The 26,462-nt window shown below is 57.3% G+C and overlaps 2 protein-coding genes across 2 annotated transcripts in view; one reads left to right on the top strand and one right to left on the bottom strand.

Annotated features, from left to right (window-relative positions):
* Positions 1-12,568, top strand: part of LOC144737349 (uncharacterized) — a 35,536-nt gene extending 22,968 nt beyond the window's left edge. Inside the window, exons 4-6 of the mRNA XM_078620003.1 lie at positions 801-1,244; positions 3,994-4,366; positions 12,064-12,568. Coding sequence (XP_078476129.1) covers positions 801-1,244; positions 3,994-4,366; positions 12,064-12,362 — 1,116 coding nt within the window. The 3' untranslated portion in view covers positions 12,363-12,568. The remainder of the gene's footprint in view (positions 1-800; positions 1,245-3,993; positions 4,367-12,063) is intronic.
* A 5,506-nt stretch (positions 12,569-18,074) lies between these two features.
* The window catches only part of BAG6 (BAG cochaperone 6), a 42,037-nt gene continuing 33,649 nt past the window's right edge, over positions 18,075-26,462 (bottom strand). Inside the window, 6 exon segments of the mRNA XM_078620029.1 lie at positions 18,075-18,800; positions 19,338-19,481; positions 19,710-19,823; positions 20,254-20,439; positions 24,683-24,745; positions 25,795-26,016. Coding sequence (XP_078476155.1) covers positions 18,702-18,800; positions 19,338-19,481; positions 19,710-19,823; positions 20,254-20,439; positions 24,683-24,745; positions 25,795-26,016 — 828 coding nt within the window. The 3' untranslated portion in view covers positions 18,075-18,701.

Here is a 26,462-nt window from a genome sequence, read left to right on the forward strand (position 1 = left end):
TTGGAACCTCATTTGCCAGTAGAAACATATGATAATTGTTTTTTTACCCCTTTTATCTGGCAACAAAACTGACACCTTTTTTACAAGGATTCATGTTTGCATAGACCACAATACCTGCGGTCGTAATGTAAACAAAAAACACAACTCTGATAATGTATGCACTGTCCTTGAAGTTGATTGGTCCACACCCGAGACAGCTTTTCTTAGAGCCTAGTCTCACATGGTGTTGGACCAGATGACGCCAAAAGGCGCACAACTCAAAGACAATGCACCATCAGAGTATGAGAGCTCGGGGTAAGCATTTACACCATTGGAACCTCATTTGCCAGTAGAAAAATATGATCTTAGTTTTTTTACCCTTTTATCTGGCAGCAAAATTGACACCTCAGTTTTGTTGCCAGATAAAAGGGTAAAAAACCAATTATCATGCTTTGTGTTTAGTTTGTTGTCCTTCCCCCCCCGCACCTCCGTTTAGCACGGTTGGCTACGTACGGTGCGATAGAAGTTAAGCGTACACACACGCGCATACGCACACACACACATGCACACACACACGCGCACACACACACGCGCGTCCATCGTGACAGCTGTCTGTCGTTTAACATTTGCCGCAGGCTCTCACGTCATGTCAAGCTGCCCGGCCCCTGATCCACAACAACAACAGCAGCAGCAACAGCAGCAACAACAACAACAGCAGCAGCAGCAACAACAGCAGCAGCAGCAGCAACAGCAGCAGCCGACACAGACCGGCACCCCGGGGCCCACCGTGGAGCCGCTCGACTGCGGCGCCGACACCGGAGCCGGCCCCAACGGCGGCGGCGTGGACGGCCCCGGCGGCCCCGGCGGCGGCGGGGGGGGGCGGCGCGGTGGGCGCGGTGGGCGGGGGCGGCGGGGCGGTGGGCGGCGTGGTGGGCGGCGTGGTGGGCGGCGTGGTGGGCGGCGTGCTGGTGAGCAAGGACGGGGGGGGAGCCGCGGCCTGCGAGCTGCTGCCCCGGCGCTCGTCGCACGTCAAGGAGAAGCGCTACAAGTGCGCCGACTGCGGCAAGCTCTTCCGCCAGTCCACCGACCTGTTCCGCCACCAGTCGCTGCACACGGGCGAGCGGCCTTTCCAGTGCGACCAGTGCGGCAAGAGCTTCGCGCTGACGCGGGACCTGGCGCGCCACCAGCGCACGCACACCGACGAGCGCCCCTACGTCTGCGAGCAGTGCGGCAAGAACTTCCGCCTGCCCGAGGATGTGCTCAAGGTGAGGGGGGGCGGGGGGCGGGAGGGGATGGGTGGGTGGGGGTCACGGGGATATCACGGTGCTGGTGACTTTAAATCAGGGTGGTGATGGTGATTGAGATCAGGGGTGATGGTGGTGGTGAGATCAGGGTGGTGGTGGTGGTGAGATTAGAGTGGTCATGGTGGTAACTGAAATCAGGGTGGTGGTGGTAACTCAAATCAGGGTGGTGATGGTGATTGAGATCAGGGGTGGTGGTGGTGAGATCAGAGTGGGGGTGGTGGTAACTGAAATCAGGGTGGTGGCTGTGAGATTAGGGTGGTGGTGACTGGAATGAGGTTGGCGGTGGTCACTCGGATAATGACAAGAAATGATTCGGTGCACGGCACTATCGCCGTTCTTCTCGCTGCTGAGCGATGGGCACGTAGAAAGGCGTTACAGAGACACCCCAGTAGTGGGCGACGTTGCTACCGTGTCATGTATTAATCTTTATAAAGTAAAAACAACTTTAATGTTACCAGGTTAGGCTGCGTGGCTCTCTTGTCAGAAGCCCTGTGAAGTGGCTTGTCGTCACGTGGAAATGCAGAAATACGTGTTCGCTAAATGTGGAGAAAAAACCGGAGAGAAATCTACGGGACCACGGGGGGAGAGAGAGAGATGCAAACTCCAAATGTACTGCAGGCGTCCGTCAGGATCAAACCCAGGAGCTCCTGTGTGTACCAAGCGATGTAGTTAACGTCGCCTAGCCACCGTGAAGATGAGAGAGAGAGAGTATTTACAATTCCTTGTGTTGTTTTAGTCTCTTGCTTTTTATTTGTGTTGTCGGCCCAACTACTCCCAAACACAACTGTCGGCAGTGGCAGAAGACGCAAGTACACTCAATTGATTTTGATAATGTTGAAGTTCTGTGCAAAACTAGTGACTACTGGCCAAGACTAATTAGATAATCTATCGAAATTGAGAGAAAGAAAAATTATTTTCACCATTCAGATAGCTACAGACTTAGTGCTGCTTGTAAGCGAATCATCAAGTAATGCATTGTCTACATGCATGCCTATACAGGTCACCATACAGCAGTGTGGATTGCCTCTGAGCAGACAATCAACAGGTACTGCTATTTTAGTAGACACAAACGACAGCTGGTACACGAACAACAATGTGCATGTCTAATGTACATTGTAATTCATAGGCAATCATTAATCCCCACCCCACTTTGCCCAAGAAGGGCTTACAAGTGACACCTATCCGTCTATTTGAGGAATGAAACAGGAGGATTTCTCCACAAATCCAGCTGCCGCCTGATGATGCCATTTGCAATTACCGGCGAAAAGTCACGGTAGTCGAATGGTGAATGTTATTGATTTGCTTTCCAACACACCCGGTGTGCTGTACTAGTTACGAATTGGCATGTTTTCTTTACGTGACGAAACCTTGCTAATTGTATTGCTAATTGGCTGTGTCGAGTTGTGGCGGGTGTAACGGCACATTTAAATTTACGCAATCTAGCCCAAAAAATCTGCATTATGGATAGCAATAGTCATTGGGTTAGTGCTTGGTGTTGTGGTAGTGATGGGCGTAGTGATTGGGTTAGGGGTTGGTGTAGGGGTAGTGATTGGGTTAGTGTTGGTGTAGGGGTAGTGATTGGGTTAGTGTTGGTGTAGGGGTAGTGATTGGGTTAGTGTTGGTGTAGGGGTAGTGATTGGGTTAGTGTTGGTGTAGGGGTAGTGATTGGGTTAGTGTTGGTGTAGGGGTAGTGATTGGGTTAGTGTTGGTGTAGGGGTAGTGATTGGGTTAGTGTTGGTGTAGTGGTAGTGATTGGGTTAGTGTTGGTGTAGTGGTAGTGATTGGGTTAGTGTTGGTGTAGGGGTAGTGATTGGGTTAGTGTTGGTGTAGGGGTAGTGATTGGGTTAGTGTTGGTGTAGTGGTAGTGATTGGGTTAGTGTTGGTGTAGTGGTAGTGATTGGGTTAGTGTTGGTGTAGGGGTAGTGATTGGGTTAGTGTTGGTGTAGGGGTATTGATTGGGTTAGTGTTGGTGTAGGGGTAGTGATTGGGTTAGTGTTGGTGTAGGGGTAGTGATTGGGTTAGTGTTGGTGTAGGGGTATTGATTGGGTTAGTGTTGGTGTAGGGGTATTGATTGGGTTAGGGGTTGGTGTAGTGGTATTGTGATTGGCTTAGGGTTTGGTGTAGGGGTATTGATTGGGTTAGGGGTTGGTGTAGCGGTAAGGGGTAGTGATGATCGGGGTAGTGATTGGGTCAGGGGTAAACTTGCGCAGAGAACTGTCGACTCGCACCGCCACTTAGTTGGGCTTGTGATCGCCAGGCCGCTTCCAAAAGAGTTGCCCAGCTCCGGGTGCCTCACGTGGTAAAATAGAAAACATTGTTGAGTTGAGAAGCGGCACTTGAGGATACTGGGGTTGTCTCGCTTGTGAACCTCGCCGAGTCGCGACTTGGAGGTCATTCATTGGTCATTGATTTGGAGGAGTGTTAAAACTATTTGACTATTTAAACTACTTTTATTTTAGGTTGCCACCTCACCGTGCGTCTGCCCTCTCCCTTCTCTCCCTTGTCTCCCACACGCCCCACCACCCACCGCCTCGCCGTCACCGCCACCATCAACTCTGTCACCACGACAACCATCGCTGCCACCGCCACAACCGTCACCACGAACTCTGTCACTGCCTCCACCACTGCAACCATCGTCACCGCCGCTTCCACAACCGCCGTCGCTGTCACCGCCGTCACCGCCGTGCCCTGCGCGCCCGCCACCCCGCAGCACCAGCGCATCCACACGGACAAGAAGCCGTACCAGTGCGACACGTGCGGCAAGGCGTTCCTGCGCTCGCACGAGCTGCTGAGTCACCAGCGCGTTCACACAGGTGAGCGGCCGTACCGCTGCGACAAGTGCGGAAAGACCTTCCGCTGGTCGCACAGCCTCATCGGGCACAAGCGCACGCACAGCGCCGAGAAGAGCTTCCACTGCCGCACGTGCGGAAAGATGTACAAGCACCGCGCCTCTCTGGCCCTGCACCAGAAGTCGCACAAGTCCGGCGCGCAGCCGGGCGGCGTGGCCGGTGCCGACGTGCGGGACAAGCCGCCCGCGTTTCCCGACGCCTCCCCCAACAGCTTCCACTCGGACTTCGGGCAAGGTAACGCCGATGGGGGCGGCGGCGGCACTGGCGGCGGCACTAGCGGCGGCGGCGGCGGTGGCGGTACCGGCGGCGAAGGCGCCAGTGGAAACGAGCCGTGGGGGAGGAGAGGGGACGGGACGGAGGATCGGCACTCCGGCTGGAGGAGCCCGGCGGTGGTGACGGCGGTTGTCGGTGGTGGCGGTGGTGGTGGTGCTGGTGGCTGTGGTGGCGGTGGCCCATTCTGAGCGGCGGCGGCGTCGTTGACAACGCGCGCACGCGCCAAATGGACCCCGAGGATTTGATGCCCCCCCCACCAGCATCCTCTGGCCTTGCCCAGGCTTGCTACCCACCACCTGAGCACCGTCCTCCCCTCGCAAGCCGCCCATCCCACACCCCCCCCACCCCCACCGACTGTCCTGGCCGTCCGCTACCACCGCCGCTAACACCGCCACCGCCGCGTCCCCCTCCCCTCGCCTCTCCCCCCTCCTCCTCCTGTAGAGGAGTCATTGCGCCGACTGTGCTGTTGATTATTGCTCCGTAGCACAGAGCGAGTCCGCCCAGCGCCTCCGTCCCTCTCCTCCTCCTGCCCTGTCCCCTCCACCCTGCTGCTCCCTCCTCTCTCTCTGCACGATTCTGGGTGTCCTACTTGCTTCTCTGCTCTTCCCCCTGTTCCATCGCTATCCCTCTGCCCCCCGTGCCATCATCTGACCCGGTCACCTTTGCCCTGCGTCTTACTCCCTGCCGTTCATCTCCCACCCCTCCCCCCACACCACCCCCACTAATCCCTCCATCTGCCTCCTCATCCAGCGCCCCCCTCTGCACCCTATCCCAGCTACGTTGCACCCCACGCGGCTATGGAGGTGGCGGACGACGAGCACCCATCGCCCAATGCGGACGTTAGCCGCACGCCCACAGCGATTACACCGGCGGTCTTGCAGACTCCTCGCGTAGGGACCCACAGACTGCCATGGGGACGCACAGATTCGCGTAGAAACCCACAGGCTCAGGCGGACACCCACAGGCTAATCCAGAAACCCACAGGCTCACCCAGAGACCCAGGGAACCCGCAGGCTAGCCCGGAGACCCTTGCGGGCTCGCCCGGAGATGCCGACACAGACAGCAACAGGCCCGCCCAGGAAACCCGTGGACTCGCCGGAGACCCAAAGGCTGACCCAGAGACCCACAGGCTCACCCAGAGACAAAGAGGCTCACCCAGAGACCCACAGGCTCACCCAGAGACCCACAGGCTCACCCAGAGACCCACAGGCTCACCCAGAGACCCACAGGCTCACCCAGAGACCCACAGGCTCACCCAGAGACCCACAGGCTCACCCAGAGACCCACAGGCTCACCCACCCAGAGACCCACAGGCTCACCCAGAGACTCACAGGCTCACCCAGAGACCCACAGGCTCACCTAGAGACCCACAGGCTCACCCAGAGACAAACAGGCTCACCCAGAGACCCACAGGCTCACCCAGAGACCCACAGGCTCATCCAAAGACCCACAGGCTCATCCAAAGACCCACAGGCTCACCCAGAGACCCACAGGCTCACCCAGAGACCCACAGGCTCACCCAGAGACCCACAGGCTCACCCAGAGACCCACAGGCTCACCCAGAGACCCACAGGCTCACCCAGAGACCCACAGGCTCACCCAGAGACCCACAGGCTCACCCAGAGACCCACAGGCTCACCCACCCAGAGACCCACAGGCTCACCCAGAGACTCACAGGCTCACCCAGAGACCCACAGGCTCACCCAGAGACAAACAGGCTCACCCAGAGACCCACAGGCTCACCCAGAGACCCACAGGCTCATCCAAAGACCCACAGGCTCATCCAAAGACCCACAGGCTCACCCAGAGACCCACAGGCTCACCCAGAGACCCACAGGCTCACCCAGAGACCCACAGGCTCACCCAGAGACCCACAGGCTCGCCCAGAGACAAACAGGCTCGCCCAGAGACCCACAGGCTCGCCCAGAGACCCACAGGCTCGCCCAGAGACAAACAGGCTCGCCCAGAGACAAACAGGCTCGCCCAGAGACCCACAGGCTCGCCCAGAGACAAACAGGCTCGCCCAGAGACAAACAGGCTCGCCCAGAGACCCACAGGCTCGCCCAGAGACCCACAGGCTCGCCCAGAGACCCACAGGCTCGCCCAGAGACCCACAGGCTCGCCCAGAGACCCACAGGCTCGCCCAGAGACCAACAGGCTCGCCCAGAGACCCACAGGCTCGCCCAGAGACCCACAGGCTCGCCCAGAGACCCACAGGCTCGCCCAGAGACCCACAGGCTCGCCCAGAGACAAACAGGCTCGCCCAGAGACAAACAGGCTCGCCCAGAGACCCACAGGCTCGCCCAGAGACAAACAGGCTCACCCAGAGACAAACAGGCTCGCCCAGAGACCCACAGGCTCGCCCAGAGACCCACAGGCTCGCCCAGAGACAAACAGGCTCGCCCAGAGACCCACAGGCTCGCCCAGAGACCCACAGGCTCGCCCAGAGACGCACAGGCTCACCCAGACACACACAGGCTCTCCCAGTCACACACAGGCTCTCCCAGACACACACAGGCTCTCCCAGACACGCACAGGCTCTCCCAGTCACACACAGGCTCTCCCAGTCACACACAGGCTCTCCCAGTCACACACAGGCTCTCCCAGTCACACACAGGCTCTCCCAGTCACACACAGGCTCTCCCAGACACACACAGGCTCTCCCAGACACACACAGGCTCTCCCAGACACACACAGGCTCTCCCAGTCACACACAGGCTCTCCCAGTCACACACAGGCTCTCCCAGATACACACAGGCTCTCCCAGTCACACACAGGCTCTCCCAGTCACACACAGGCTCACCCAGTCACACACAGGCTCTCCCAGTCACACACAGGCTCTCCCAGATACACACAGGCACTCTCAGACACACACAGACTCTCCCAGACACACACAGGCTCTCCCAGTCACACACAGGCTCTCCCAGACACACACAGGTACTCCCAGTCACACACAGGCTCTCCCAGTCACACACAGGCTCTCCCAGTCACACACAGGCTCTCCCAGTCACACACAGGCTCTCCCAGTCACACACAGGCTCTCCCAGACACACACAGGCTCTCCCAGTCACACACAGGCTCTCCCAGATACACACAGGCTCTCCCAGTCACACACAGGCTCTCCCAGACACACACATGCTCTCCCAGACACACACATGCTCTCCCAGACACACACAGGCTCTCCCAGACACACACAGGCTCTCCCAGTCACACACAGGCTCTCCCAGATACACACAGGCTCTCCCAGTCACACACAGGCTCTCCCAGACACACACAGGCTCTCCCAGACACACACAGGCTCTCCCAGACACACACAGGCTCTCCCAGACACACACAGGCTCTCCCAGACACACACAGGCTCTCCCAGTCACACACAGGCTCTCCCAGACACACACAGGCTGTCCCAGACACCCACAGGCTCTCCCAGACACACACAGACTCTCCCAGTCACACACAGACTCTCCCAGTCACACACAGGCTCTCCCAGACACACACAGGCTCTCCCAGTCACACACAGGCTCTTCCAGATACACACAGGCTCTCCCAGTCACACACAGGCTCTCCCAGACACACACAGGCTCTCCCAGACACACACAGGCTCTCCCAGACACACACAGGCTCTCCCAGTCACACACAGGCTCTCCCAGTCACACACAGGCTCTCCCAGATACACACAGGCTCTCCCAGTCACACACAGGCTCTCCCAGTCACACACAGGCTCACCCAGTCACACACAGGCTCTCCCAGTCACACACAGGCTCTCCCAGATACACACAGGCACTCTCAGACACACACAGACTCTCCCAGACACACACAGGCTCTCCCAGTCACACACAGGCTCTCCCAGACACACACAGGTACTCCCAGTCACACACAGGCTCTCCCAGTCACACACAGGCTCTCCCAGTCACACACAGGCTCTCCCAGTCACACACAGGCTCTCCCAGTCACACACAGGCTCTCCCAGACACACACAGGCTCTCCCAGTCACACACAGGCTCTCCCAGATACACACAGGCTCTCCCAGTCACACACAGGCTCTCCCAGACACACACATGCTCTCCCAGACACACACAGGCTCTCCCAGACACACACAGGCTCTCCCAGTCACACACAGGCTCTCCCAGATACACACAGGCTCTCCCAGTCACACACAGGCTCTCCCAGACACACACAGGCTCTCCCAGACACACACAGGCTCTCCCAGACACACACAGGCTCTCCCAGACACACACAGGCTCTCCCAGACACACACAGGCTCTCCCAGTCACACACAGGCTCTCCCAGACACACACAGGCTGTCCCAGACACCCACAGGCTCTCCCAGACACACACAGACTCTCCCAGTCACACACAGACTCTCCCAGTCACACACAGGCTCTCCCAGACACACACAGGCTCTCCCAGTCACACACAGGCTCTTCCAGATACACACAGGCTCTCCCAGTCACACACAGACTCTCCCAGACACACACAGACTCTCCCAGTCACACACAGGCTCTCCCAGACACACACAGGCTCTCCCAGACACACACAGGCTCTCCCAGACACACACAGACTCTCCCATTCACACACAGACTCTCCCATTCACACACAGACTCTCCCAGACACACACAGGCTCTCCCAGTCACACACAGGCTCTCCCAGACACACACAGGCTCTCCCAGACACACACAGGCTTTCCCAGTCACACACAGGCTCTCCCAGTCACACACAGGCTCTCCCAGTCACACACAGGCTCTCCCAGTCACACACAGGCTCTCCCAGGCACACACAGGCTCTGCCAGTCACACACAGGCTCTTCCAGACACACACAGGCTCTCCCAGACACACACAGGCTCTCCCAGTCACACACAGGCTCTCCCAGTCACCCAGAGAGCTTCACGCTCACCCAGAGACCCACAGGGTTACGCAGAGACCCGCAGGGTCACCCAGAGACCAACAGGGTCACCCAGAGACCCGCAGGGTCACGCAGAGACCCGCAGGGTCACGCAGAGACCCGCAGGGTCACCCAGAGACCCACAGGCTCGCCCAGAGACCCACAGGCTCTCCCAGTCACACACAGGCTCTCCCAGACACACACAGACTCTCCCAGTCACACACAGACTCTCCCAGTCACACACAGGCTCTCCCAGACACACACAGGCTCTCCCAGTCACACACAGGCTCTTCCAGATACACACAGGCTCTCCCAGTCACACACAGACTCTCCCAGACACACACAGACTCTCCCAGTCACACACAGGCTCTCCCAGACACACACAGGCTCTCCCAGACACACACAGGCTCTCCCAGTCACACACAGGCTCTCCCAGACACACACAGGCTGTCCCAGACACCCACAGGCTCTCCCAGACACACACAGACTCTCCCAGTCACACACAGACTCTCCCAGTCACACAGGCTCTCCCAGACACACACAGGCTCTCCCAGTCACACACAGGCTCTTCCAGATACACACAGGCTCTCCCAGTCACACACAGACTCTCCCAGACACACACAGACTCTCCCAGTCACACACAGGCTCTCCCAGACACACACAGGCTCTCCCAGACACACACAGGCTCTCCCAGACACACACAGGCTCTCCCATTCACACACAGACTCTCCCATTCACACACAGACTCTCCCATTCACACACAGACTCTCCCAGACACACACAGGCTCTCCCAGTCACACACAGGCTCTTCCAGACACACACAGGCTCTCCCAGACACACACAGGCTCTCCCAGACACACACAGGCTTTCCCAGTCACACACAGGCTCTCCCAGTCACACACAGGCTCTCCCAGTCACACACAGGCTCTCCCAGTCACACACAGGCTCTCCCAGGCACACACAGGCTCTGCCAGTCACACACAGGCTCTTCCAGACACACACAGGCTCTCCCAGACACACACAGGCTCTCCCAGTCACACACAGGCTCTCCCAGTCACCCAGAGAGCTTCACGCTCACCCAGAGACCCACAGGGTTACGCAGAGACCCGCAGGGTCACCCAGAGACCTACAGGGTCACCCAGAGACCCGCAGGGTCACGCAGAGACCCGCAGGGTCACGCAGAGACCCGCAGGCTCAGGCAGAGACCCGCAGGCTCAGGCAGAGACCCGCAGGCTCAGGCAGAGACCCGCAGACTCGCCCAGAGACCCACAGGCTCACGCAGAGACCATTAGGGTCATGTAGAAAGCCACAGGCTCACCCAGAACAACTCGCGCTCACCCAGAGACCCTCTTGGCTAGTCCAGACACCTGCAGGGGCACGCAGAGACCCGCAAGCAGTCCTAGACACCTGCAGGCTCCCCCAGGGACCCGCAGGGCCACGTAGACACCCGCAGGCTCTTCCAGACTCGCAATGGCTCGCTCAGAGACCCGCAGAGACCCGCAGGGACCCGCAGGGTCACCCAGGGACCCTCGCTCAGAGACCCGCATTGTCACTCAGAAACCCGCAGGGTCATGCAGAGACGGTCGCGCTCGCCCAGAGAGCCACAGTCCACATCCTCCTATCTCCTCCCTCCATCTTTCCTCTCCCTTTGCTCTCCACCACTCCGTGTCTTCCTCTCCCTCCCCCCCCCATTCTCACCCTTCCCCCTCTCCCCGCCTCACGCCGCCCCCCCGAGTCCGCTGTTCTCGCTCAGCAACCCAGAGTCAGGGAGAGGGGGGAGAGAAGTGTGTTGGGTTAACGCCGCAAGCGTGTGGCGATAACAAGGACGTCACGAGAGAAATGCCCTTAAAGCCCCAGTTTACAAAGCATGTTGGGTGGAAATTCCTCATTGCTCGCGCCGGGAACAAAAACCCCCGGAAACGAAACCAAACCCCCCTCCCCTCCCCCCCGGAAGCGGAACGCGTCCACCCCGCGCCGAAGACGGAACCGCGAAACCAAAACGGAGATAAAACAAAACCCGCGTCCGAGCAAAAAATCAAACGCCACTTGGAAGCAACGGCGGTACGCGGGCTGTTTGTCGCGTTCCTGCTGCATGTGCGTCTTGAGTCGCTCCGATGTGAGACCACTGGGGCTTTAAGATCTCGCTCGCCCGCCCGCCCCCATCCCCACCGCGCCGGGCGCCGCGCGATCTCGCCGAGGAGGAGGAGGCGGGAAAGCGGCGGCGAAAATGTGTGCGGTGACGCAGCTTGTTGCTGTTGGCGGCGGCGGCGGCGATGATTGTGGAGGCTTCGGTTTTGTCACGGTGACTGTTTATTACGGGGAGGGGGGCGGGAAACTCGCGGCGTTTTTGAATGGAAATAAACCAAGCGCCCCCCCCCCCCCCCAACGTGACGTGGGATAGCGTGGGGTGACGTGGGGTGGTCCCTCCGGCAGCCACGTGTAGGAGGACGCCGGAGCGTCCCCCCACCCTCTGCTCCTCGCCCCACGCTGCCGTGTTTGATTCCCAGGCACAGGTGGTCGGCCCCCCCCCCACCCGGCCCCCCCTTCTCGACACACCGAGGAACGGAACCGACCTTAACTCCACTCCCTGCCCCCACCGCCACCACTGCTCTCACCTCGCCCCACAACACACACAAGTGCCTGGCAACAACCCCCTGTGTGTGTGTGTGCGCTACCCACTGCCCCCCCCCCTTGCCCCCCTACCCACCGTCTCCCCTCACCCGCTCCTCACCCCCCTCCCCCCACACACGCCTCCTCCCGAATGCTTGGGGGTGAGCAGGAAGCCAGGGCGGGGAAGGGCGGGTGGGAGTGCAGCAGCAGCAACAGCAGCAACAGCAGCAGCAGCAGCAGCAGGGAGCCGCGGGTAGCGCCGCTGGCAGCAGCGGCGGCGGCAATGGCGGCAATGGCGGTGGCGGCGCGGCGCAGGCTGTGCGCGAGGACGGGAAGGAGGAGCACCCCTGTGCGCTGCCGCCGCTGCAGACCAACAGCCGTGGGGAGGTGACCTTCCGCTGCGGGGAGTGCGGCAAGTGCTACCTGTGGCCGCCCTACTTCCGGCAGCAGCCTCGCCCCTACTGGTGATGGCGGCGGCGGAGGGTTGTGGGTGGGGCCCAGCTCCGCGGGGCCAACCCGTGCCAGCTCTCACCGACCTCGCTTAGCCCGGCTGAGCGCCGTCTCTCGTCAGCCCCGACCCTGCAGCTGACACCGACGACGGCGACGACGGCAAGGACGGAACATCAGAGACCCGTCCCGGGGAGCGCCGCCTTGGTGTGGCGGCGGCGGTGGGGGGCGGTGGTGGCGGGGGGCGGCGGGAGGGGCGCGGAGGGGCAAGAGAGGGAACGGCGGCGGGCGTTGAGTTGGCGGGCAGAAGTAGAAGACTCCGCCACACTTCCTTAGCTTCGTTTGTTGTTTTGTTTTGTTTGGGAGTCTTGGGACGTGAGAGTGAAGGTGCTGCCAGCAGCAGCGGCAGCGCTCCCCAAGTAATCCCCAATGGTTTATTTGAAGGCTGCGGTCCCCCTGTGGATTACGCACCACATCATCATCCTCCAACACCACCACGGATCTTGCCAAACTTGCAGTGGCCACGACCTTCCAGCGTCGGCATGAAACCACCAACCCCGATTCTCCTTCCTTGCTGCACATCGCCAAGCTTCGTGCGTGTACGGTGTCTCATTTCACCACCCACTGATGTCGATGATCATGATGATGATGGTGGTGGTTGGTGGGAGAGCGTGGCGGTGGATGCACATCTTGGCGCGTCCTTCGTTTGACGAGGACGCTCGGCTCGTTTTGCTTTTCTAATTCTCGTGGGTTATCAACATCTTTTTTTTTTTGTCGAGTGGTGGTGATGATGATGAATCCTGGGCACAAATTCACGCCGATTAATCGCTGGCTTTAGAAGGCGGGTGATGGTGGCGGCGGCGGGCGGCTTTAAGAGGTAAAAACGCAATTATTACTTTTGTTTGTATTTTTTCTCCTTTACCCCCGGAACCCCCCCCCCCCTTCCCTCGTCCGTCATTTTGGTTTGGGGCTACGCAGCGCTCCAATCATTTCTGAAGCGATGCTTTTGCGCTGCGGGCGATTTGATTTTCTTTCATTCTCTCTCTGACATTTTTACAAATGCATTTCTAGCAGAAGCGTTCCACCACAACGCTTGCGCACGCACGGCCGAGGCTGTTAAAACACACACAAGACGTTCTACCGATCGATCTAACCGTGTATATATGTAGTAACCGTGTTAAGGTGGCAACTGTATTTTAAGATGAGTCCAAATATAACACGGAGAGGAGGAGGAGGGTGGGTGGGGGGTGGTGGGTTTGGTCTTTGTAAAAAAAATACTAATTATTGTTACGAATAACAGTTTGGGAGTTAAAACGCGGGGAAAAAAAAGTACGTAAAAAAAATGAGCGCCGTGGGTGTATTTTCATACGTGACGTTTTTTTCTTCTCTCCCACCCTCCGGCTAAGCGTGCCTCTGCGTTTCAACGGAATTTGGGCAGAGACACGCGGCGGCGTATCGCAAACGGGTCGCGGACTCGATCTTTTATTTTTCATCAAACCCACGGGAGCCGCCGTCGTTGGCCCAAAAAGACTTTCAAAAGCTTCCGCGGCCGCTCCGACTCGCACTGCCAGACCCCCCCACCCCATCTCCGTTCACCCCCCCCCCACCACCACACCCCCCCACCACACCCCCTGTCAGGGGGGGCGGGGGCAAGAGTTCCTCTCCATCATGGGCAACTGCCGTTGATCTCCCCCCCCCCCCCGCAACGTACGAAGTGAAACTTCTTACGCTCCGTGGATGTAGCCCACCGCGCTGATCGGCAGCCAGCTGCTCGGTTTTTTTTAATCGACCCCTCCGTCCCTCCGAGATAAGCCCCCAACCAGGATTTGAACTTCTCCGTGATGGAGGAGTGTGGAGGTCTGTCAACGTCTCGACTCCGTCACCGCAGCGGCAGGGGAGGCGAGCTTCAAGCCGGGAACGTCAAAACTCATTAAAAACTAAATATATCAAAATTTCCCATTGTTTTTTATTTAGCTGGTCCGCTTGCTTCAGGGGGTCCCCCCCCCACCACCGGTATCGTAACTGTCAGCTGCCACGGACCCCCATCGTGGCCGTCGGGCGATTGAAGGGGGGGCGGTGAAATCCGTCGCCCTCCCCCAATCTCCAGACCCTCAGAGTATTTATTCGCGGTTTGCTCTCCAGCAGCAGCAGAGATGACGTCTCCTGGGAAGGACTTCCTGAGACGTTGATGATCACGCCAGCACTTGCATCCAGACAGCGCACTCGACGTGAATCGGGAGGCCTGCCTAACTTGTAAAGTCTCTTTGCTTTCACCCCAATCCCCCCACCTCCCACCCCGGGAAACGAAAACTTTTTCAGCTCTTTGTGGAACATTGCCGGTAGCCCTCCCACGGTGCCCGTTCCCAGCCCCCCGTGTAACCGCTGTGGCATCGTAATCGCCCACACACAACGAAAGTGAAATCGTGCATATCCCTGCCTTATCGCGTGTACGCCGCTTGTGCGTTTACGACAAAGCTCCCACCCCGCACCGCCTTGACAGACTGGTGGGGCCGTGTTCTGTCAGCGAGCAGCACCCATCAAGGCCGGCACAAGGCGGAGTGGCCAGCAACCACGCGGGAATGGAACTCGCATTCTGCGCTCGCTTTGCTTAGCGCTGCGGTTCGTGCCAAGCGCTTTGCCGCACAAAACTCGCCGGGTGTTACCGACTGCAAAATGACTCCCCACGTCGCAAAACTAGGGGAGGTTGCAAAAATCTCGCTCGCGACATCGTTCAGAGAAATAAAACAGATTCGGAGCCGCCCTCGAAATTGACTCTATCGTGGCGAGGGGTTGGGGGGGGGGGCGCTTGGGGCACCAGCGTCGTCTGGAAAAAAACTATAAAGCAGCTGGAAAGGAAATCGTCCAGGGGAGCGGGGGGGGAGGTAAAGCCGGGCATCTTGAGAGGGCTCTGGTGGGCGAGAAGGCGGAATCCGCATCTCTATAATCGCGTCACGTCACAGCGATCTGCTCTATCCGGCTTCATTTCTACACGGGCGCGCACGCACACAATTGTACATAAATAAGACTTTATTTGATAACTTTGTAATTTACTAATTATTGCAGGCGCTGTCGCTCTGCGCAGTGGGAAGACGGAGGGGAGTGTGGTCCCCCTCGGCCGTGCATGTTCATTTGTTTGTGGGGCAGGGGTGGTGGTGCCGAGAGCACCCACAACCAGATACCCACCCACCCCCCCTCCTCGTGTGTTACTGGACACTATATATTATCTTTGTTATAATAACCCTACCGTAGCTGTTATAAGAGAAAAAAAACCCCGTGTTTCCAATGTATAGTTAGTGTGACAGGAAGGTGGTTATTTTATATTAAAATTCAAATAAAAACACGTGTGCGCACACATACAAACCTCTTCTTCCTCTTCTCACCCCCCCCCCTCTTCCAACAAACAGCATTTCAGGAGTGAGGGGGGGGGGTCCACACCCACCACACCACCACCCCCTTCAGACTCATCCCTAACGCGGACTCCGAGAGGTTTGGCTGTGGTTGGAACGCCACCCCCACCTACCCACCCGCCCCCCCCCCATTGCTTTTCTATGTGACAAATGTAACACTGTATGTGCAAAAAAAACGGAATAGCTCCCCCCCCCCCCTCCCGTATGTTGTTGTACTAAAATAAAGTGTTTTATGAAGGTTGTACGCTCATTTGTCGAGTGGGGTGGCGTTGGGGAGGGGTGTGCTGTGGGTTGGTGGTGGGGTAGGAGGTGAGCGGGAGGTTGAGTGGGTGATGTAGGCGAGGGGTGGGGTTTTGGGGGAGGGAAAATCCATCGTTGGCTGAAGGGATGAACTGGAGCAGAGTGGACTTGGCAATGACTGGTACCAGCGGTGTCAAGATCGGCCTCTGTGGAGGAGGCTTGTGACGAGGCCTTTACTGGACAATGGGAGGCAGTTGCCCGCCAGCAACAACGGAGGGTGGAGGGAGCGACGCTCACGAGAGGAGCACCGGGTGGCTAAAGCACAGCAAGTTGGCACAGTAGGGGGCACAGGTGGTGCATCAGCCAATCATCTCAGTCAGCCAACCCATGGCACCTGCTGGGTCTGTCCCGTGACCAACCTGCAGGCATATGACACTTCACGTGGCCTCTGCACCTATCATGGCACTTAGTATCTAATAATGCACTGACACTGGGCCTCCTCTAGGTCCACCCAGCCTCAACTGAGAAACTGGTGCAGTGTCAAGTAAATATTTCCACTCCAGAGCGAGGTGGCCAGGCGTGGTGCTGACCACCCCATCCCCTGCCGTGCCCACCTTCATTAGGTGCTCGCTAACAGCTTTTGGCTATATGGGGGATTTTAACACGTAGCAGGCTTTCGCGACCAATATTATTCATAATTTAGGTTTTTGGGTCAGATCGCGTTATTTATAAATGTGTCGTAACCCTCCACCACCCGATACGGCCAAACAGTAAAAAAAATGTGTCACGTTTTCAAAGGACAAATTAATTGACTTCTTTAGGCCACCCGTATGCTGATTGTTCAAACAATTAAAATTCCATCTCAGGAGTAACTGACAAATTAGCCCGGGTTTTGCAAAAGCAAAACATTAAAGTAAGATTTGGTACAGTGCACAAAATTCAAAAACTGGTATCTGGCACTAAAGACGAATTGCCTAAATTATCAACAGAAGGTGTATATCGGATTCATTGTTTGTGGCAGTGTAAGACTAAAATAACACCAAAGAAACATTAAATGATCTCAAACACAACTGTCGGCAGTGGCAGAGCATGCTTGTCAACAAGGACACTCAATTGATTTTGATAACGTTGAAGTGTTGTGTAAAACTAATTACTACTGGCCAAGACTAATTAGAGAATCCTTTGAAATTGAGAGAAACAGAAAAAACTTCAATCGCTCTGACAGCTACAGGCTTAGTGCGGCCTGGAAGCGTATTATGAAATAAATACAATTACAGTTCCTTTAAGGGAAACAAAATACAAATGAATAACATTTGACTGCTTACCAATCTATATAATTACAAAACCCTCCCCCTCCTTGCCTCGAATCACTGCACCAGATTGAATTAGATGACGTCACCCTGATGCTGCTCTATTTAAGACCGGAAGGAACAGGGGAGCTTCACCATTCTTGCCCGATGAAGCGGATTGTAATTACCAGCGAAACGTCGTACTACTCAAGTTTTAAAACGCTGTTGATTCTCTCTTCAGCACACCGGTGGGCTAAAGAAGTCAATTAATTTGTCCTTTGAAAACGGACACATTTTTTACTGTTTGACCGTGTCGGGTGGTGGAGGGTTACGACACATTTGTAAATAACGCGATCTGACCCAAAAACCTAAATTATTATGAATATATGGGGGATCTTTGCCTTTGGGCAGGTGAGTAGGCAGGTGGCTGAGGGAGCGGGTGGGCAAATTAGCAGGTGGGTGTGTAGGCAGGTGAGGGTGAGGTGGGTGAGGCGGATGGGCAGGGTGAGTGGGTTGGTGAATGAGCAGGTGGGTGGGCGAGTAGGCAGGTGAGTGTGCAGGTGGATGGGCAAGCGAGTGGGTGGGTGAGTAGGAGGGTGGGTGAGTAGGTGGGTGGGTGAGTAGGAGGGTGGGTGAGTAGGAGGGTGGGTGAGTAGGTGGGTGGGTGAGTAGGAGGGTGGGTGAGGGAGCAGGCGGGTGGGTGGGAGAGTCAATGAGAACGGGACAGGTGGACGAGAATGAGGGAGGTGGGTGGGGGGTGCCGCCCACCGCCAACACACGATACCCACTCCAAGCCATTAAAACGTTCGTCATTTATTCAATCACAGGTTCCAAGGGAGGGGAAGAGACATTGCCGTGAAGTATGGGAGGGGTGGGGCGTGGGTGGGCGACACACGGAACACAGCAACAGAAACAAAGCCCCTCACGCGTGCCAATCCCCACTCTCTACATCACCTTACCCCACACCACCCCCAACTCTAGCCCCCCCCCCCAACCAAGACAATAAAATAAACAGCAAAACTAAACAAACAAAAACCATCATCACTTTGGCAACAATATACAGTACGGAGTCAAGCACGCGTGTGTTGGTGGTGGCGACTGCTATGATGATGGTGGTGGTGATGGGCGTGATGGTGATAACGCTGATGGATGGTGGTGACGATAGCGGTGATGGTGACAATGATGACGGTGGTGATGATGATGATGGTTGGTTGGTCGTGGTGACGATAGCGGTGGTGGTGGTGGTGGTGACGATAATAGCGGTGGTGGTGATAGCAATGGTGGTGGTGGCTAAACGATAGCGGTGGTGGTGACAGCGGCGGTGGTGACGATGATAGCGGTGGTAGTGGTGGTGAAGGTGGTGGTGACAGCGGTGGTGGTGGTGCGTCACCTCCTACACTAACGCCTCTGGTGCCCTGAGCACCCTAAGAATCGTCGTCCTCAAAGACTCGGCGCGAGTTGGGGAAGCGGCTGGGGTCGTAGTCAGAGTCGTCCTTCAGCCGCTTCTTGATGTCAGACTTCACCTGGAGGGGCGGGGAGGTGGATCGAGGGGGGGGGGGGAGTGACCTCTCCGCACGTCACCCGCCGCCTGTTCGCGAGTGACGGTGCGACGTGTCTCCTGCCGCCTGTACGTGAGTGACGGTGCGACGTGTCACCTGCCGCCTGTACATGAGTGACGGTGCGACGTGTCACCTGCCGCCTGTACGTGAGTGACGGTGCGACGTGTCACCTGCCGCCTGTACACGAGTGACGTGCGACGTGTCACCTGCCGCCTGTACATGAGTGACGGTGCGACGTGTCACCTGCCGCCTGTACACGAGTGACGGTGCGACGCGTCACCTGCTGCCTGTATGCGAGTGACGGTGCGACGTGTCACCTGCCGCCTGTACACGAGTGACTGTGCGATGTGTCACCTGCCGCCTGTACACGAGTGACGTGCGACGTGTCACCTGCTGCCTGTACGTGAGTGACTGTGTGACGTGTCACCTGCCGCCTGTACGTGAGTGACTGTGCGACGTGTCACCTGCTGCCTGTACGTGAGTGACGGTGCGACGCGTCACCTGCTGCCTGTAGGCGGCCTGCGTGGCGTCGGCGTCGCGTGCCAGCGACTCCATGCTGGTCACCGGCTGAGCCCCGGCTCCGCGCGCCGCTCGGCGGAGAGCGTCGGCCAGGGACAGGCGCCCACCCTCCCCTTCCTGCATGGTCTACGGACAGCATCGCAACGTGTCACCAATCAACCACACCGCCACCACCACTCCAAACAACCACCCCACCACCACACCAAAAAGCAACACCACCACCACACCAAACAACGACATCGCCACCACCACACCAAACAACCACCCCACCACACTACCAAACAACCACACCGCCACCACCACACCAAACAACGACACCGCCACCACCCCAAACAAGCACATATAAAACCTCACCCGCACCTTCCTGCGCTTGGCGGGCATGCCGCTGAGATAGGCGTCGCTGAACGGAGCCTGCGGCTTGATGCGCCGCTGGCTGTGGATGTCCTGCCTCATCACCGGCACCCAGTCCTGCCGGGCTCACCGGGGGGAGGAGGGGAGCACAACGGTGGCACCTCGGATTAGCACGATGGGCTACGTACTGTGCAAAAGAAGTTCTCACCTCTCTCTCCACACTCCACCTCACTCTGTGTGTGTTCGACAAACTCCACTCAAGACGGCTCCCATCCCATTGCAATCCTCCAAACCACCCCACCCCACCACCAGCCTACAGACGGATGTCCCTGTGTGACCCATGACGTCTCCCATCGCGATCACCCGAACAGCCCCCACCGCGGCGGCGGTGGTGGTGGTGATGGTGGTGCTGGTGATTGTGGTGGTGCTGGTGGTGATTGTGGTGGTGGTGGTAATGGTGGTGGTGCTGGTGGTGGTGGCGGCGGTGATGGTGGCGGTGATGGTGGCGGCGGTGCTGGTGGTACAGAGGCGGGTGCCAACGACTCACAGGGGGCACCACGGAGGCCCAGGCGTCGCCCACCAAGGCTCCCGCCTCCGCGCCCGTCGCCGCTGCCTCCTCCTGGACAAGCGTCGCCCCCCCCGGCGGCGCGGCGTCCATGGCCACGGGCCGGTCGGCCAGACCCGCGGCCTCTTCTGCGGTGGTGGCCGGCGGGGGAGACTGCATGGGAGCCGACTGACAGTGGCGGTGTTAGCGGTGGTGTTGATTGTAGCATTAGCGGCGTTGATGATGGTGGTGATATTGATGGTGGTGATATTGAGGATGATGTTAGCGGTGTTGACGGTGGTGGTATTGATGATAGTGGCAGTGATTGGTGGTAGCAGGGACGAGAGGCAGGATCAGTTTTGGTAAAAAAAAATTCACAAACTAAGCGGATAAACAGACATTTTTTCCCATAATATTTTCTCTGAATTGCCCCCCCCCCCACCCGCCCATCTATTGGTCTCCGTGTGAGTCTATGGGTCTCTGTGTGTGTATGAAGAGAGAGATAGAGGAGCCATTGTCCAAAGTGCAGCCGATCTAATGAAAAGAAATAACAAAAAATTTGTTACAACTGACGCTTCATTGAAATGTGACATTAAGTCGCTACACCGAGGTGGCGGTGGTGGCGAGTCTATGGGTCTCTGCTGTGTGAGTCTATGGGTCTCTGCTGTGTGAGTCTATGGGTCTCTGCTGTGTGAGTCTATGGGTCTCTGCTGTGTGAGTCTATGGGTCTCTGCTGTGTGAGTCTATGGGTCTCTGCTGTGTGAGTCTATGGGTCTCTGTGTGACGAGTCTATGGGTCTCTGTGTGACGAGTCTATGGGTCTCTGTGTGACGAGTCTATGGGTCTCTGTGTGACGAATCTATGGGTCTCTGTGTGACGAGTCTATGGGTCTCTGTGTGACGAGTCTATGGGTCTCTGTGTGACGAGTCTATGGGTCTCTGTGTGACGAGTCTATGGGTCTCTGTGTGACGAGTCTATGGGTCTCTGTGTGACGAGTCTATGGGTCTCTGTGTGACGAGTCTATGGGTCTCTGCTGTGTGAGTCTATGGGTCTCTGCTGTGTGAGTCTATGGGTCTCTGTGTGACGAGTCTATGGGTCTCTGCTGTGTGAGTCTATGGGTCTCTGTGTGACGAGTCTATGGGTCTCTGTGTGACGAGTCTATGGGTCTCTGTGTGACGAGTCTATGGGTCTCTGTGTGACGAGTCTATGGGTCTCTGTGTGACGAGTCTATGGGTCTCTGTGTGACGAGTCTATGGGTCTCTGTGTGACGAGTCTATGGGTCTCTGTGTGACGAGTCTATGGGTCTCTGTGTGACGAGTCTATGGGTCTCTGTGTGACGAGTCTATGGGTCTCTGTGTGACGAGTCTATGGGTCTCTGTGTGACGAGTCTATGGGTCTCTGTGTGACGAGTCTATGGGTCTCTGTGTGACGAGTCTATGGGTCTCTGTGTGACGAGTCTATGGGTCTCTGTGTGACGAGTCTATGGGTCTCTGTGTGACGAGTCTATGGGTCTCTGTGTGACGAGTCTATGGGTCTCTGTGTGACGAGTCTATGGGTCTCTGTGTGACGAGTCTATGGGTCTCTGTGTGACGAGTCTATGGGTCTCTGTGTGACGAGTCTATGGGTCTCTGCTGTGTGAGTCTATGGGTCTCTGCTGTGTGAGTCTATGGGTCTCTGTGTGACGAGTCTATGGGTCTCTGTGTGACGAGTCTATGGGTCTCTGTGTGACGAGTCTATGGGTCTCTGTGTGACGAGTCTATGGGTCTCTGTGTGACGAGTCTATGGGTCTCTGTGTGACGAGTCTATGGGTCTCTGTGTGACGAGTCTATGGGTCTCTGTGTGACGAGTCTATGGGTCTCTGTGTGACGAGTCTATGGGTCTCTGTGTGACGAGTCTATGGGTCTCTGTGTGACGAGTCTATGGGTCTCTGTGTGACGAGTCTATGGGTCTCTGTGTGACGAGTCTATGGGTCTCTGTGTGACGAGTCTATGGGTCTCTGTGTGACGAGTCTATGGGTCTCTGTGTGACGAGTCTATGGGTCTCTGTGTGACGAGTCTATGGGTCTCTGTGTGACGAGTCTATGGGTCTCTGTGTGACGAGTCTATGGGTCTCTGTGTGACGAGTCTATGGGTCTCTGTGTGACGAGTCTATGGGTCTCTGTGTGACGAGTCTATGGGTCTCTGTGTGACGAGTCTATGGGTCTCTGTGTGACGAGTCTATGGGTCTCTGTGTGACGAGTCTATGGGTCTCTGTGTGACGAGTCTATGGGTCTCTGTGTGACGAGTCTATGGGTCTCTGTGTGACGAGTCTATGGGTCTCTGTGTGACGAGTCTATGGGTCTCTGTGTGACGAGTCTATGGGTCTCTGTGTGACGAGTCTATGGGTCTCTGTGTGACGAGTCTATGGGTCTCTGCTGTGTGAGTCTATGGGTCTCTGCTGTGTGAGTCTATGGGTCTCTGTGTGACGAGTCTATGGGTCTCTGTGTGACGAGTCTATGGGTCTCTGTGTGACGAGTCTATGGGTCTCTGTGTGACGAGTCTATGGGTCTCTGTGTGACGAGTCTATGGGTCTCTGTGTGACGAGTCTATGGGTCTCTGTGTGACGAGTCTATGGGTCTCTGTGTGACGAGTCTATGGGTCTCTGTGTGACGAGTCTATGGGTCTCTGTGTGACGAGTCTATGGGTCTCTGTGTGACGAGTCTATGGGTCTCTGTGTGACGAGTCTATGGGTCTCTGTGTGACGAGTCTATGGGTCTCTGTGTGACGAGTCTATGGGTCTCTGTGTGACGAGTCTATGGGTCTCTGTGTGACGAGTCTATGGGTCTCTGTGTGACGAGTCTATGGGTCTCTGTGTGACGAGTCTATGGGTCTCTGTGTGACGAGTCTATGGGTCTCTGCTGTGCGAGTCTATGGGTCTCTGCTGTGCGAGTCTATGGGTCTCTGCTGTGCGAGTCTATGGGTCTCTGCTGTGCGAGTCTATGGGTCTCTGCTGTGCGAGTCTATGGGGTCTCTGCTGTGCGAGTCTATGGGGTCTCTGCTGTGCGAGTCTATGGGTCTCTGCTGTGCGAGTCTATGGGTCTCTGCTGTGCGAGTCTATGGGTCTCTGCTGTGCGAGTCTATGGGTCTCTGCTGTGCGAGTCTATGGGTCTCTGCTGTGCGAGTCTATGGGTCTCTGCTGTGCGAGTCTATGGGTCTCTGCTGTGCGAGTCTATGGGTCTCTGCTGTGCGAGTCTATGGGTCTCTGCTGTGCGAGTCTATGGGTCTCTGCTGTGCGAGTCTATGGGTCTCTGCTGTGCGAGTCTATGGGTCTCTGCTGTGCGAGTCTATGGGTCTCTGCTGTGCGAGTCTATGGGTCTCTGCTGTGCGAGTCTATGGGTCTCTGCTGTGCGAGTCTATGGGTCTCCGCTGTGCGAGTCTATGGGTCTCCGCTGTGCGAGTCTATGGGTCTCCGCTGTGCGAGTCTATGGGTCTCCGCTGTGCGAGTCTATGGGTCTCCGCTGTGCGAGTCTATGGGTCTCCACTGTGCGAGTCTATGGGTCTCCGCTGTGCGAGTCTATGGGTCTCCGCTGTGCGACGAGTCTATGGGTCTCCGCTGTGCGACGAGTCTATGGGTCTCCGCTGTGCGACGAGTCTATGGGTCTCCGATGTGCGACGAGTCTATGGGTCTCCGATGTGCGACGAGTCTATGGGTCTCCGCTGTGCGACGAGTCTATGGGTCTCCGCTGTGCGACGAGTCTATGGGTCTCCGCTGTGCGACGAGTCTATGGGTCTCCGCTGTGCGACGAGTCTATGGGTCTCCGCTGTGCGACGAGTCTATGGGTCTCCGCTGTGCGACGAGTCTATGGGTCTCCGCTGTGCGAGTCTATGGGTCTCTGCTGTGCGAGTCTATGGGTCTCTGCTACGAGTCTATGGGTCTATGGGTCTCTGCTGTGCGAGTCTATGGGTCTCTGCTGTGCGAGTCTATGGGTCTCTGCTGTGCGAGTCTATGGGTCTCTGCTGTGCGAGTCTATGGGTCTCTGCTGTGCGAGTCTATGGGTCTCTGTTGTGCGAGTCTATGGGTATCCGCTGTGCGAGTCTATGGGTCTCGGCTGTGCGAGTCTATGGGTCTCCGCTGTGTGAGTCTATGGCTCTCCGCTGTGAGAGTCTATGGGTCTCTGCTGTGAGTCTATGGGACTCCGCTGTGCGAGTCTCTGGGTCTCTGCTGTGCGAGTCTCTGGGTCTCTGCTGTGTGAGTCTCTGCTGTGTGATTCTATGGGTCTCTGCTGTGAGAGTCTATGGGTCTCCGCTGTGTGAGTCTATGGGTCTCCGCTGTGTGAGTCTATGGGTCTCTGCTGTGCGAGTCTATGGGTCTCTGCTGTGCGAGTCTATGGGTCTCCGCTGTGCGAGTCTATGGGTCTCTGCTGTGAGGGTCTACCGAAGGGCCAGGCTCCTCACCTTGACCGAGTCGCTGTCGGCCATCTCCACCTCGTCACCGGATGGACCTTGCGCTGCAGAGTCCTACGGGCACGGAGGGGAGCACCGCGTGGTCGCTGTCGGCCATCTCCACCTCGTCACCGGATGGACCTTGCGCTGCAGAGTCCTACGGGCACGGAGGGGAGCACCGCGTGGTGAGCCCGCGTCTCGCTACCTCGCCGCTGATGCCGATCTCGGCAAGGAGAGTGATTAACCGGTTGTTCTCACACCAGCGGCGGTAGCAGCAGCAGCGGATTTTGGATGTCCGTCGGACAAAGACGGTGGTCACCGCATCATCGTCGCACGGCACTTTAGGATTGTGCTGCTTCTGCGGCCGTCTGGAACGCTCTTCTTCCAATATTAAGAAACCACTGGGAGCTAGGATGCACTTTTAAATCATCCACATTGACAAACTCGTTCCTTTATAACCGTTAGTGCGTTTAGTTTGTTGTCCTTCCCCCGCACCTCCGATTGGCCACGTACGGTCGTGCGAAAGAAGTTCACCGTACAGACACATACAGGACACGCGCGTTGACACCGTCGTTATTAATCCTGGAAGCCTCAACGGAGGCTTCAACCGAATTCAGAGCCGAACCGAATTCCAGGGGTCCTAAGCTCGCAAGCACGTGCAGCGAAACGTCGGACATCGTGCCCGACCACAGCACAGCGGCAAAAACACAATAATGTTCATTATGGTTACAAACTATGAACAGTTTTTTATTTAACCAGGTAAAGTCCTGCTGAGCTGTGAGCTGGCTATCACGAATGATAGCTCAACAAAGCGAGCTCATCATCATTGCATGGAAATTCATAGCAGATTCTAAAATGTGTAGAGAAAAACCGGATGCCTGTTGTAAATATACAACAGGCAACAGGGTAGACCTCCTGTATACCAGCCGATTAAGTTGAGAATCAGAATATTTATCTGAACACGAGGAGCCATGAAGCTCCTGTTCAGATGTCCAGTAGGGGACACGGGGTGAGAGCAGCTGAGAGTCAACGTCGCCCAGCACACCGTGACGTCATCACAAAACATCGCCAACCGTCGGCACGCTCGCACGCACCGCACGCACCGCCCGCGTTTCCCTTCGCACCATGGCTGGTGCCGCTGGCGCCGTCGGCGGCGGCCGTACTAACGCCGCTGGCGGCGGCGGCCGCGACGACGTAGGCAGAGCGTCGGCGCGGCGCCGCACGTGTTGCAGCACGTGCTCCCCGCCGGGCGGGAGCAGCGCCATGACGGCGCGGAGCCGCGACTCCATCATGGCGGTGAGCCACACCACCAGTGTGGAGTTGACGTCTGCCGACAGGTGGCCCTGCTGGAGAGGGGGGCGACAAAGGCGGCCCCCCGGGGGAGGGGCGGGGAACTGAGAACCGCCGTGCAGCCCACCGAGAGGCAAGATTCCACTCGCCGCTCCCTCTCCCGCCTCACCCTCCCTCGCCGCTCCCGTCGCCCTGCGTTGCTACCAACTAAACTAGTTTTATTTTAGCAGGTAAGGCCCAGAGCTGTATAGCTCTTTTTCAGAAGAGACCCGGCCACACCACCCTCCACCGCCACCGCCACACACCCTCCACCACTTTCACCACCACCCCCCACCCTCCTTCCGCCACCACTACAACCACCACCCTCCTCTGCCACAACCACCACCCACCACCTCCAGCGGCTGCCTCCCTCGTGTCTTGGTTTAAAAACCTGTGCGCATTTCCATCACCGTCCATCACAAAATCGGTTTTAAAGCCGGCGACCGCCCGGCCACCACACAGC

Source organism: Lampetra planeri, chromosome 68, assembly GCF_965212315.1.
Source record: "Lampetra planeri chromosome 68, kcLamPlan1.2.h2, whole genome shotgun sequence".
NCBI classification, from domain to species: domain Eukaryota; kingdom Metazoa; phylum Chordata; class Hyperoartia; order Petromyzontiformes; family Petromyzontidae; genus Lampetra; species Lampetra planeri.